Source organism: Bos indicus, chromosome 4 (assembly GCF_029378745.1).
Source record: "Bos indicus isolate NIAB-ARS_2022 breed Sahiwal x Tharparkar chromosome 4, NIAB-ARS_B.indTharparkar_mat_pri_1.0, whole genome shotgun sequence".
Lineage (NCBI taxonomy): Eukaryota > Metazoa > Chordata > Mammalia > Artiodactyla > Bovidae > Bos > Bos indicus.
In genome coordinates, this window is record NC_091763.1 from 12,328,495 (window position 1) to 12,342,483 (window position 13,989).

Sequence of the window (13,989 nt, forward strand, 5' to 3'; positions counted from 1 at the left end):
CCTTCAGTGAGCCATTTTTGAACCATTGATCCACATTTGTGGGTCATTACAAAGACCTACATTACATTTGTGGGTCTTTACATTGGGAATGTAAAGAAGAATCATAATGATCAGTTGGAGCCTCTGGAAAGTAGATGCTGAAATGGAATTGCAAGTTCAAATGTTTATTAGGACCAAAGCTGTGACAGTTAAGAGGGGATGGAAGCAGAAATGGGCAAGGAAAATCTTCAACCTCAGGGAAAATCTTCAACCCAATGATGGGAATCTGACATCTCTGAAAGGAAAGGGGGTGGAGAGGAAGCAGGATTGGGAAGGAGGTCATCTGACCACAACATACATCTGACAGTCACAGGCAATCCAATAGAAAGCTTCAAAATAAAGATTTCCCACTCCAGTATTCTTGTCTGGAGAATCCCATGGACAGAGGAGCCTGGCAGGCAACAGTCCATGGGGTTGCAAAGAATCAGATATGACTGAGCACACGTGCACACACACACACACACACACACACACACACCAGGCCCTAGGACTCAGACCGTGCTCAGTCATGGCTAGAGGGCAACTGCCCAGGAAGGCTCTGCCTTTGTTCAAAGGCCAAGAGCGGATCCTGAAGGTGCTAACAACTGGAAGCTCTCAGCTAACCACTCTCCTCGCAGCTGAATGGCAAATTCTTTCCTGAAAGAAGATCCAAGCAGCACGCCACCATCGCTGCCACGATATTAACAAATATAAACACCAATATGAAAACTACGTGATAAATTACCTATGATGAACTGCAGCCTATTAATGGAACATAAAGTGAGATGATCTAACCACGGAAATCCTTGTTGCCCATGTACAATCTTTTAAAACATGAGATTTGTTAATAATGTGGTAAGGTTTCAATAAAACATAAATAACATTTTAATTTTGTGAAATGTGAATAAGATACCATCCCTGCCTTTTTCTGTCCATTAGATTGTGGCGAACACTCAACCTTATGTACCCTACCCTTTTGCTAGCCATTGGAGGGAAAACTGTAACACAAACTGTAGCTGACTCATGAGTGCTCAGGGCTTCCTAGGCGGTGCTAGTGGTAAAGAATCCACCTGCCAATGAAGGGGACACAGGAGATGCAGGTTCAATCCCTGGGTAGGGAAAATCCCCTAGAGAAGGGAATGGCAACCCACTCCAGCATTCTTGCCTGGAAATCCCATGGACAGAGTAGCCTGGCAGGCTATAGTCTATATAGAGTTGTAAGAGTCAGACGTGATTCATGACTAAACCACCAACACCACATTCTCTGTTAAGTCCCAGGAAGGTGTGCCTGGGAGGAGAAGTTTCAATGTCAAGGACATGATAGAGTATGCCCCCCTAAGTGGAAGACAAGTCGTGGCACACAACACTGATGGGGAATCTTTTTGGATTCTCGAATCAGATTTACATAGCATTTGTGTAACTCTGAGCAATTAATTAATAGGTAATACAGAAATCTGCCCAGAGCAGATTAAGAGGAGATTTTCCAGATGGTCTAGACCACAAGGTTTCCCAGACAGCCTCTGAGCTTGTCTGATGGACGCACTGATCTGATAGTGTCCATGATGCAGGAAGCAGGCCAATATGTTATCAAGACACTCTGCTAAGCCTTGAAAGTAGTGTTACCACAGGAGATCCTGGGGTTTTGGAGCTACTTCATGTCATCATCAGCAGGCAACTGTTCTCTTTTTGAGCAACAACTCCTGGCATGCTTCTAAAACCAAATATGTGATTACAGAGTCAGGGTAAATATGCAGTCTGGGCGGCCCTTCATGAACTGTAGATCTGAACTGTCAGATCCAAAGAACCACGTTTACCCTACAACACTCCAAGAAGCAGTATATGAAAGAATAAGCTTTACGGGCCACAATGCTATTTAAGTAAATGTGTTACTTACTTGGAACACAAAAGCATACATTCATATATTACAGGAAGTGCTTAATAAAAATCTCATTAAATAAAGAATAAATAGGTGAACCTGTTCTTAGCAATAAAAGATTCCTACTTATACAGGAGGCTATCAAATAGTTTCTGAAGTAAATTTTGCCACACATCAGGCTTCATTAATAATATTTATTTTAAAGATCACTTTTTATCGTAACAAATATAAAGTCATCAATGTTTTACAAATTGTCAAAAATGCCTTAAGTACAAAAAAAATTAGTAAAATGAATGTTATATTGTATATTATTTGGTATATACTTAATACTGTCAACATGCATACCATATGTCAGAAAAGCTCATGCATTATTGGAAGAGAGAAAAAAATGAAAGTGCTATATTAAGACTTCCCAGGTGGCTTAAGTGGTAAAGAATCCACTTGCAATGCAGGAGATATGGGTTCAATTCCTGGGTCAGGAAGATTTCCTGGAGGAGGGTATGGCAACCCACTCCAGTATTCTTGCCTGGAAAACCCCATGGACAGAGGAACCTGGTGGGCTACATTCCATGGGGTCCCAAAGAGTTGGACACAATTGAGTGACTGAGCACTCACACACGCAAAAGTGCTATATTATCTGATTACAAATTCATCGCTTCGGTTAGTTTTCTTTCTTCAGGAATACCATTTACCTGCAATATGTAAGAATGAATATGAGTTTGAGTTAGACATGGACAACTTTTAGACTTTGAGCAAAACAAATTATAGCAAGGTGTAATTTTCTATCTTCTTAACATAATTATGTTGCATTATTTCTTTGCATTTGGTTTTCAACAACAACAAGAAAAAAAAGAGGAAAGTCTAAATTAGTCCTCTCCTTCCTGGAGAAGGAAAAGACTACCCACTCCAGTATTCTGTCCTAGACAATTCCATGGACTGTATAGTCCACGGGGTTGCAAAGAGTCGGACATGACTGAACGACTTTCACTCTTGGGTCAAAGTTATAATGTTTTATATTTCTCAAAAGGTATGGTCTGAAAATTCCTCCCACAATAAACAAAAAGAATGGGTTCTGACTGTGGGATGTATGACTGCATTGTTTAATCACAGCTCTTTAGAAAAAATCATGTGGGTAGAAAGGACAGAGAAAATGAGAGAATCTGAAGGGATGTCAGAACTGATGGCTTCGGCTGGTCTAAATGGTATTACTACTTACTGTCAGCTCTTAACTGCTCTATTATCTGAGCCAGTGCGTAAGTGCAGGATTACAACCCCAGCAGTTAGTTCATTTCTTAAAGTTCTGATGATCTTTTAAGAGAAAACAACTAACTAAAGAAAACAAACTTCAAAATATACTCTCCATTGGCAAATTCCATAGAGGAAGCTCAAATAAAATATCTTGATATCCAAGAGACAAACACTGTGCTTAAATCACCTTCATAAAGAAAACTGTGATATCAACATAATGCTTTGAGGTACTTGCAAAAAGCAAATTATGTAAACCCTGCACAAATGTTGTTGCCTCCTCGTGATACTAAGATAACCAGGATGGAGGGACAGCAAAGTTGTGCCCATGGAAATTTTGACACATCCATAGCACTGAATCTACACATGTGCACACAGAATGGAATAAAATTGATAAACAAACTTTATTTTTTCATTCAAATGAATAGAAAGGGAGTAAGGAGTGTAACGTGCACATTTAGCTCTTCTCTCCAGGAGTCACAAGTCTATTTGGTGTTACATTTATCAGAGGAAGAAACACAACAATCTATCACAATTATAAAAGATGCTAGGGTGGTTTCTCTCCCTTTAGCATTTAGGTACTTTGGGGACTCACTGAAAACGAGAACAAGTCGAAAATAACCAAGAAGAGATGGTGCAATAATATACCCCAAATAACAGAAAAATATAAGAAAACAAGAAGGTAATAGGCTATAGTGTTAACTAAAAAGGAGATGAAAGCTTTCCTGACTCAAGCAAAATGCTTGTTTCCCAAAACCTGTTTTAGAAAAATAACTTAGAAAATTAGGCTGAACAACCTAAAATCCCCCTAGGGAAATTCATTGGCTCTTATAACACTTGCTCAGGCATAAATTGTCTTTTAATTTGGAAATGGTGCCTATTACTAAAATGTAGCAAGCTAACAAGTCTACTTGCTAAGAATTTATGCAACTATTAAATAAATCTCTCTAACATCATATACTTAGGTTTCTTTATTTCCCCCAATGGGAGGGGAGAGAAGTAAAATCTAGATTTTGTATATATTCAAAAGAACTATTTACTATTTTTCTAGATATTATCTTCCTTCATTCCTTGTCTGAAATAATTAAGAAACAGAGGAAAGACATCTTAGGAGAGATTGAAGCCTATGAGGAAGAAGTTCTAGCATTTTCACTGCAGAAATACCCTTTTAAAATTTTATCTCTTGAAAAAAAGTCATGAAATTAGTGGTAGTAAGGACTCATTTATTTCTTTGCTCTTTAGGCACATTTATAGCAGTTTGTTCCTTCATCAATCACCTGAACACTCACACAATAGAATCACTGCATCAATATATTGAACAGTCTTGTTGAAACATGTTAACATTTAATTAAAACATAGCAATCAAAACTCTGGGGAAAATTCGTATAAACGTTATCTCATACTTAAAATCTGATGAACAACTTCATTATACTTGCCTCAAATCTTTGAAAAGTTGTCAAACGAAAATCTCCTTAAATTCCCCGAAAGCATTAATAGAGAAGATAATTTTTTGAATGAAAATATGCACAGATTTTCTATATGTGCCTAAAGTTTTAACGAGACTTACTTAATAGCTTCCCCACCACAATACCACTATTCATACTCAGAATTCCACATCCAACTTACAGTTTTAAAACTTCTCTTGCTTTTCCAAAAGAGCTACAAAGGCATTACTGGTTGCTTGGCAATTAGAACTAGGAATCAACCACTAATTAGAAGACAATCATGAATAAGTTATCTACTTGGTACAGAGATGAATGAAATAATTGGCCGTGGAATATTTTTAGGGACACTTGAAAGAAATAAACTTAAAGAAAGCAAGTCTTAGGGAAACAGGGAGAATTGTCCGCCATCTTGTTATTGGTCATGTTATAACAGCTTTTTAAAGCTGCATTAAAACCAGGCCAACCATTTTTCCTTTATCCCCCTGAAGCCTCACTGATTAGCCACAATGGTTTTCTTTTGTAAGAGTCAGTTTCAAGCTGCTCACTTACTGAGACAAATCCTGGAAGCATCCAAGCTAAGAATCTTTCATACCAAGGGGAAGAATAGGGAGCTTTGCTGAAGGAAGGGGATTTTATTCAGCCTTCCTTAATTAGACAGGACCTCCATGGATGCTTTTGCTTTAAGATCATTTACGCTGTGTTTATCACTCTGATGCCAATCTATGCAATAATCTAAGCTATTATCCTGAGGTTCTAACTCTGATTAAAGAATGACACTACTGTTTTGCCTTACTTGGTAGAGCTAAAGCTTCATAAATTATCTACTACTAAACAATCTTTTAATCTATTAGCTTCATTCATAAACATCAACTTACTATTTTTAGTACTCACCTGTAGTCTGCTGTTGGGGAATCTGAGTCTGATGTGGCAAGTTCCTAGAAATGATTAACATTTTTTAGTAAAACTGTTTTTATTCACACACATGTAAACAGAGAGCAGGCACATTAGAATGAAAAACTTCATAGCTAGAAAGGACCCCAGAAATCATCTAATCCAGCACAAACATGGTCCCCCAACCCTCACAAGTTTATGGATGAGGAAACCGAGGTCTGAGAAAGATGAATAATAACAATATTTGATAAGATTCAGGGAGTTTCTGCTACCTGTTAAATTTTATCTCATGAGAACACAAGGAGGTAGGTATCAATATTATTTTTCCCAATTTACAGATGAGGAAGTAGGCCGAGGTTCAAGGCTACATAGCTAGGAAGTGGTAGATAAAGATGTGAACACAGGGACTCCTGGCTGCGTGCCTATAACCTGTACACTTTCAGATCCAGGTCTAGATCACATGTACACACTCACAGAACAACATGTATCACCATCTTCAGTCACTGTGCCAAGTCCATGCTCCTCCCTCCAACTTCCAGGAAATGACACTGGCTATCCACCAGCTGGACAAGTCAAAAGTACAGAAATCCTCACTGACTCTCCCCCCCTCATTCAGTCCCCACATCCAATCACTTGGGAACCCTTCATGAGTCTCCTCAGTCTCCTGTGAATCTGTTCACATCTCCCCATCTCTACTGCTGCCTTGGTGGAAGCCATCACCATTTCTCATTTGGGTTTTTGCAACTGGTCTGAATTGTTTCCTCATTCCCGTTCTTGTTTCCTCATCACTTACTGTGCACGTTGCAGCCAGACGATCCTCCAAGGCACAAATCTGACTATGTCATTCAAATGAACACATTTCATTATTTCCTTATACCTACCTGTGAATTAAGTTTCAAGTTTCTTAGTGTGGTGCAGAAGTCCAACCCAACATACCTAGCTCCTATATGGAGCCCTCCCTGCACTGCTTGAAACGGAACCACCACCACCATGGCCTCTGTGACCTCTTGCCGCCAACTAGCCCTCATTTATCCTTGCAAACTCAACCCAAAATTTGTTAGAGTGGCCTCTTGTTACTCCCATAATTTAAAGTATCCCACAAGGAATGTTAATTAAAATATTTAACTTATTACTTTTAATTTAGAAAGTAACATCTCAAGTACCACCTCTTCTATGCCTCTGTCCTCTCCAGGCATTCCTTCCCCAATTAGGTTACCATTCAGCATGCTTTCATATACATGTTCTCACTGTACTTCTCCTCACTTAATATTTAATTGCCCCAAAGTGCCTTAACAATAAGAATGTTCCTATTTTGTATAGTACCCCTAGCAGTAAGCGTACAACGTTTGAATGAACACATACAAAAATGAAGATACTTAAAAAGATTAATGTAACGTGCATGTTCACTGACACACATTCACCCACTCATTTTCATATTTTGATATGAAAACTAGTTTACAAAAATGTACAGTTTAGATTCCGTGTAGAAGAAATTCTAGGAGTCAATAGGGCTTAGATTTTAAGCCAGGGATTTTCAAGGTTTTTTTGTTTCTCTTCAGGAATGGAATTCCTTTTAATTGAAATCTTAAGCAGAACTCTTGATGTACAAAAGAGATAAATGTGAGGTTGCCTGGGTTGAAACAAGGGAGCCAGGAATGCCGTCTCCTTTGTTTCCTTTGCCTCTCATGCTGGCCCCTAAGGCATTTTAAAGAAACCTCCAAGAAACAGAGTTTGAAAACCACTGATCTGAATCATTTCAGCCAGGCAAATATTATGCTCCAAATACAAGGGCCTAAACTGGAAAACAGGACATGCTAGTTAAACATTGTTTAAACTCTTAAACTAATCCATAGGAATGTTAATGACCTCAAGTGATTTTTTTTTTTTAATTTCTATTCTATTTAAAAGATATGGTTAAGGAAATAAAATCAAATTTAATTCAGTTTGAAAAAGTTACTTTATAATTCATCTCAATAATCACATTCTTTTTTTTTTTTTGCTATTACCTATCAGCCCTATTTATCCTTGTGAGGTCTCAAGGAGTATTTTTCTTTGTTTATTCTTTCAGTACTTCACAAAATGTATTTGTAAATGCTTTTGATCACAAAAGTAAAAAGATGAATTTACAAATCACGGAAAGGACATTAAGTTATAGATTTAAAGATGGAAGAACAAACATCTTTACTACCAAAGTCAAAAATGTAATTTCATTGGCATTTGGGAAGGGGATATTTGCCCCTTCAAGAGGAAACAAGAGTTTTGTTTTAACATCTTAGGTACAACTAACTTTGGGTCTATTCTACATTGGAAACAAATACAATATACCTTACACACACACACACACACACACACACACACACATCCTCATTTCCTATCATCTCTAGCTCTATTTAGCCTATTGATGGATTAAATCAATACATTTTGACAAAACAGAGACACCAAACAGGACAAAGAAAATCTCAAAAACCCTAGATAAAGATAACCAAACTCAGAAATCAAGCTGTGAATGACGTGGCTGCCGCCCACTCCCACCCCACACACTGGTCAGCCCTCTTACCCTTCTGTGGAGCACAGTTTTCAAATCATAGATCTGAGTCGATCTATACCCTGTAATTTCTTCTCTAGCCATCATTTTTTCCCCCTCTTCTGCTACAACTTTCTAAATAGCTATGGGGTTGGTTAAGTTTGAAGAGAACTGATTAGTTGAGAAAGTGCCACACACAAATAAGCAAAAAATTAAGAGAAGTATGAGCAACTGTGTGTGCTACATTGGTTTAGAGATTTAAAAGTATCTGCAGCGTGTGTCCCAGTTGGTTAACGATGTACATATGCTCCTTGCAACTTCAACGGAAACTTACATGAGTTGCATATATGTAAGCACAGTGTGTACAAAAAGGTGCTCAACAAAAAATTTGTGGAGATTCAACCTCCTCTGTCTCCAAGGTGTATACACATACCTGATTTTGTGGTTGTCCAAACTTGTGGCTACGTGTGAGCCTGTGAGTGTTAATATACCTATGATGGGCATATTTGAAGTACGTATTTCATTTAAAGGCGGAAGGGATACCTCATAAGAGCGCTGCTTAAGGCATACTGAAAAAATGCCCCACTACTGACTTCGCTATAGCTGAGCAGAGAATGCAGTAAGAAAATGGAAACGTTTTCATCTTTGGTGAAAGCAGGTTGCTAAAGGCAATTAGACAGGAGAGTGGGGTCTGACTTCAAATAGAAGTCCTATAATCCTTCAAAGAAAGGACCTTTATAAAGTCATAAGACTATTTAGAATAATTAAGTTATTAAAGGACTAACAGAAAGATTATTATGGGTAAACTGAACTATGTAGAGAAAAGATTTACAAAAACTGTAATTCTCTGAATTATCAGCATTAATTATTTTCTATTTTACTACCATTAATTACAGGTATTTAAATAGAAAATTATGTAAATTAGCTATTGCACAAACTCTATCCTTTAAGATAGCAAAGGTAATAACTTGCAAATTAACAAATAAGTGATTTAGGGGGAGTACACAATCATTTATTATTTGTATAACCATTTTAAAGTAATTTGATGTTCTTGGATACCCCGTAGAGTTATTCTATGAGTAAGGTTGAGGATTATCAACTCATTATATTCCCACTTGCTTGAAGACCCAGAGCAAAGAAAGGTTAAGTGATTTCTATAAAAGCCACAGAATCTGTGCCAGAGTTGAAAACAAATGACATTAGTTTAGTTACGGGGAACACAAAACAGTTCTCTTGTGAATTAGTATGGATTCATTTAACAATACGAAATAGTAACATCTTTGGGGCATTTCTCAATTATCAACAAAAACTGGTATTACCAAACCTTAAATTTTCTACAAATTCTTTTCTACAGAAATGCTGATTTGGGTCCTATGACTACTTTTACTAAGGAATCAAGTCATTATTTGGCTCAAAGAAGGAAGGAAGGACACAAAGAAATTGGAAACATCACCACAATTTTAAATTTCAAGATCTAATTTTAGTTAAAATCGATGTAGAATATACATGCAATATAAAGAAGAAAGGCGATATTTGTTTATTTTAGGTTTTTCCCTCCTACTTTTATAAAGCCAAAAGCAAGTCTACCACAAGTTTAAAATGGAGTCAAAATCACTAGAATCAAAACCCATCAGAGAGATATACTTATTGCTTTTAGTGTATCCTTGCTGAATTTTTTAAAAAGTCAATGGCTCTGACATATCCTTGGCTGCTTGACACTTCTTGTCAACAAGAAATTATTATCTTCATCTCCAGAAAGTCTCTTCAACTGATAATAACTTTTATTGAAACCTAATTTTTTATTTATGGAATTTTACCATGAAGTTGGTTCTCACTAGTACCCAAGGGAAGACAAATGGAAAAATACTTTAGGTAAAAGCAAAATGATTAGTTACTAAATATCTATAATTAGAAGACTTAATTCTACTTTTATACTGTTAATTTGTAAAAGATTAAACACAACCTACTTCCTGTTTTGAGGGAGACCCAATCACCCCAGATTAGGTGTTACGTTTAGCATAATGAATAAGGAAAATTTTGGTATAGCCAAGTAAAATCTTCCTGGAAAATGTCTGGATTACCTTCCCTTATCATTCCTTACATAAACTCTTCATTGAAGATGCCTCCCATGAAGGAAAAATCAACTGATATTGATGTTGGTATAAGAAAAAGATAATGAGGAGGCAGATCTACCCCAAAAAAGACTGCATGATACATTATAAATTTAAGAATAAATCATTTTTTAGAAAATTGAATATTGGGGAGCCTCTGGTCAATGCTGTCCATAAAACTGCAAAGTGAGTACAATTTCCTGGGTGGTTTTTATCCTTTCAAGGTTTACCATTTCTCCATCCCATTAAGACATCATTTTCTAGTCATCACTCACCTCTCACTTCTCCACACCATCCCCTTCTGCAATTTAAGGGAGTGTGAAAGCAGAGAGGTTGATGGGCATAATAAACTCACGAAGCCCAACAGTCTAGACTGCCACATGTTCCTTCGCACAGACCCCTCAAGGGGAATTAGGAGAAACTGTTTCCCTCCCACCACCCTCAGCAGAAATGCCAGAAAACCTGAATCCTAAAATGGAAGCACTTCAAATATTTAAAAGCTGGGATTCCCAATTTTATTTTTCCTGCTCCACCATAATACACCCTAGAAGCAGGGCCCTGGGATCTGTATTGTTAAAGCCTCACAGGGGAGTGTGGCCTCAAACTTGGTTTGGGGATAACCAGGCTAGATTATCTCTCAATAGTCCTTTTAGGACCTAAAATTCTATGCCTTGGAATCTGACTTTCTTAATTTAAATTACGGTGTGTTAGTCGCTCAGTCATGTCTGACTCTTTGTGATCCCCATGGACTGTAGCCTGCCAGGCTCTTCTGTCCATGGGATTTCCCAGGCAAGAATACTGAAGTGGGTTGCCATTCCCTTCTCCAGAGGATCTTCCTGACCTAGGGATTGAAACCGGATCTCCTGCATTTCAGGCAGATTCTTTATCATCTGAGTCACCAGGGAAGCTCATAATTTAAATGAATATAAAAGCTTACCTATGGGGCCTGGCGTGCTGCGATGCATGGGGTCGCAAAGAGTCGGACACGACTGAGCGACTGATCTGATCTGATGAGATTCATCGTGTGTGCTAAGTCACGTCAGTCGTGTCTGACTCTTAGCAACCCTATGGACTGTATGTAGTCTGCCAGGCTCCTCTGTCCGTGGAATATCTCCAGGCGAGAATACTGGAGTGGGTTGCCATGCCCTCCTCCCGGGGATCTTCCTGACCCAGGGATCGAACCTGCGTCTCTTATGTCTCCTGCGTAGGCAGGCAGGTTCCTCACACATCAGTTAAAACTATATTATATTTTTGATATTATGTCTTTGGTAAGAAACATAACATCTAATCACAAAAATGATTCTTTGGGCAAAGAGAATTTACTCTTATTTTTAAGTTTTTTTTTTTTTTTATGTGCACAATTTTTAAAGTCTTTATTGAATTTGCCACAACATTGCTTCTGTTTCATGCTTTGGTTTTCTGGCCAAGAGGCATGTGGGATCTTAGCTTCCCAACCAGGGATCAAACTTGCACCCCTTGCACTGGAAGGGGGAGTCTAGTCTTAACCACGGACCACCAGCAAAGTCCCTAAAGCAAACTGACTTTTAAGAATTACTTGAGAGTGTGCTTTCTAGCAATAAATTGTAATAAGTCAGGAAACTGCTTTTAGTGGAAAAAATTCTTCCTATTAACGGTCACATATTCACTAAGCTACAAAGACAAGCTGTTAAACACAGATGTAAGAAGTCTGACTATACTTCAGGGTGGGGGACATTTTACAGAAGACCTGACCAGTGCTCCTCAAGACTGTCAAGGTCATGAGAAACAAGGAAAGTCTAAGACACTGCCTAGAGCAGAAGAGACTAAAGAGATATGCCGATTATTCTGTCCTAGACAGAATCTTGGAGAAGAAAAAGCTCATTGAGGGAAAAACTAGTGAAATCTGGGCTGGGGTGGGGGGGAACAGTCTGAAGTCTGGTTAATAGTAAAGCAGAAATGTTGGTTTCTTGGGCTTCCCAGTTGGTGCTGGTGGTAAAGAATCTGAGTGCCGATGCAGGATACATAGGAGATGCAGGTTGAATCCCAGGGTCAGGAAGAAGCCCTGGAGGAGGGCATGACAATCCACTCCAGTATTCTTGCCTGGAGAATTCTATGGACAGAGGAGCCTGTGGGCTACAAAGAGGTGAACGTGACTGAAGTGACATAGCACGCATGCGATGTTGGTTTCTTAGTTGTGACACATGTATTATGGGACAGTAAGACGTTAACAACGGGAGAACTGTGGTGGGGGCACCTCTGTGAACTCTGTATTATCTTTGCAACTTTTCTGTACCTTTTAAATCAGTCCAGAATTAAAGTTTATTAACCAATAAAGACACTGGGGCTTCCTAGGTGATGCAAGTGGTAAAAAAAAGTCTGCCTGCCAATGCAGGAGATACAAGAGATGTGGGTTTGATCCCTGGGTCGGGAAGATCCCCTGGAGAAGAAAACGGCAAACCACTTCAGTATTTTTTGCCTGGAAGATTCCATGAACAGAGGAGTATGGTGAGCTACAGCCCATGGGATGGCAAAAGAGTCAGACACAGCTAAGCACACACACGAACAATAAAGACATTAGCAAACATCAAATAAATATGCTTTATATTTCTATACATGTAATAATTTTAAGCTCATCTGTGCTGTCTGTCTAATCTGAAAAGGAGAAGGAACAGAAAATAACTTCCTTTCTAGCAAGTCCCGTGTCTCTGGACCTGCTCCAGTTACCCTTTCTACTATCTGTTCAATCACATTGCCTGTAGCCTGAATCAGAAATCCTAGAGGTCAATGATCACAGCATCTATCGCTGACTTGCTATCAAGACTGGTAAATAATCTAATCCTGGTTTTGACCTGATTTAAAGTCTCTTATCCATACCTCAATTTTATTATCTGCCAATGATTAAACATTTTTTACTATCTAATTTAAGGGGCCAGTCTGGAGTCATATGAAGCCTTCTACCAAAAAGAAGGTTGTGTAATTGATAAGTGACAGTGGCAGCATCCCCATTACACAGCTTTCTCTAGACTGCAGTGCTACAAGGCTTGCTATACATCAGACTGACTTCTTTAAAAGACCCAAACAGGCTTCTATGCAGCTCTGAAGAAAAGCTTTGAACGTTCTTAAGCCTTGCTTAGAAGTCAACATAAACGTGCAACCCTATCTTATGCCTAAATATTTCTGATGTCAAATCTGAAGAATAAATACAAAATGATGTAGCTATCCACATTATGAACAATAAATTCAGTACAGTCAGTATGCCTATGTGAAGATGAAACTCATGCCCTTTTAGAAAAAGTTTAATAAATACCAGGCAGCTCTATCCAAGAATATACCTGGTTATCAAGTTCTGTAATGCCTCATCAAATATAATATCTCATTTTAACACTGAGAATTCAGTTTGATCCAAATGACCAAAATATTTATGTATGTGTGTACCTGAGCTGAAACAAACCTTCAAAAACAGGTTAGGAGCAAAAACTGAATTCGCATAAAGGACAATTGTGATGAACCCGATACAATAAATTCCCTATTTTCTGGCATGGTTGGAAAATGAGGTTAATCACATATTCTGGCTTATAGAGAGTTACCATAGAGACCATGCACATATTATCCATTTCCAAGAATAAAAGAAAGATAATATACACTCAACACCGAAACTACATCGAATGTAATTTAATTTTCCTCTGATGAGTCAGACGCACTTGATGATCTTGCAGTGGCTCAGAATAATCATTGTGAACATCATCAATTATCTATGTACCCTATTTATATAGAAGTGCTAGTTAATGGACTTTTTCCATTAGCAGAAATATGAATAATATAAAGGTTTTCTGGACTTAACAATACATTTATGGTCAAATTGTTGCAAGTTCAATAAAATAATCTATTGCATTTGCAAAT

The 13,989-nt window shown here is 38.1% G+C and overlaps 1 protein-coding gene across 5 annotated transcripts in view; it reads right to left on the minus strand.

Moving 5' to 3' along the window:
• Window positions 1-2,074: 2,074 nt before the first annotated feature.
• SGCE (sarcoglycan epsilon) overlaps window positions 2,075-13,989 on the minus strand; it is a 71,437-nt gene continuing 59,522 nt past the window's right edge. For 4 of the 5 annotated variants that reach the window (XM_070787510.1, XM_070787509.1, XM_070787508.1 and 1 more), the window contains 3 exons: window positions 5,476-5,519; window positions 4,576-4,610; window positions 2,075-2,586 (listed from right to left, as the gene is read on the minus strand). In XM_070787510.1, the coding sequence (XP_070643611.1) occupies window positions 2,536-2,586; window positions 4,576-4,610; window positions 5,476-5,519 (130 nt within the window). In that variant the 3' untranslated portion in view covers window positions 2,075-2,535. The remainder of the gene's footprint in view (window positions 2,587-4,575; window positions 4,611-5,475; window positions 5,520-13,989) is intronic. The other variant, XM_019959696.2, reaches the window with a different exon arrangement.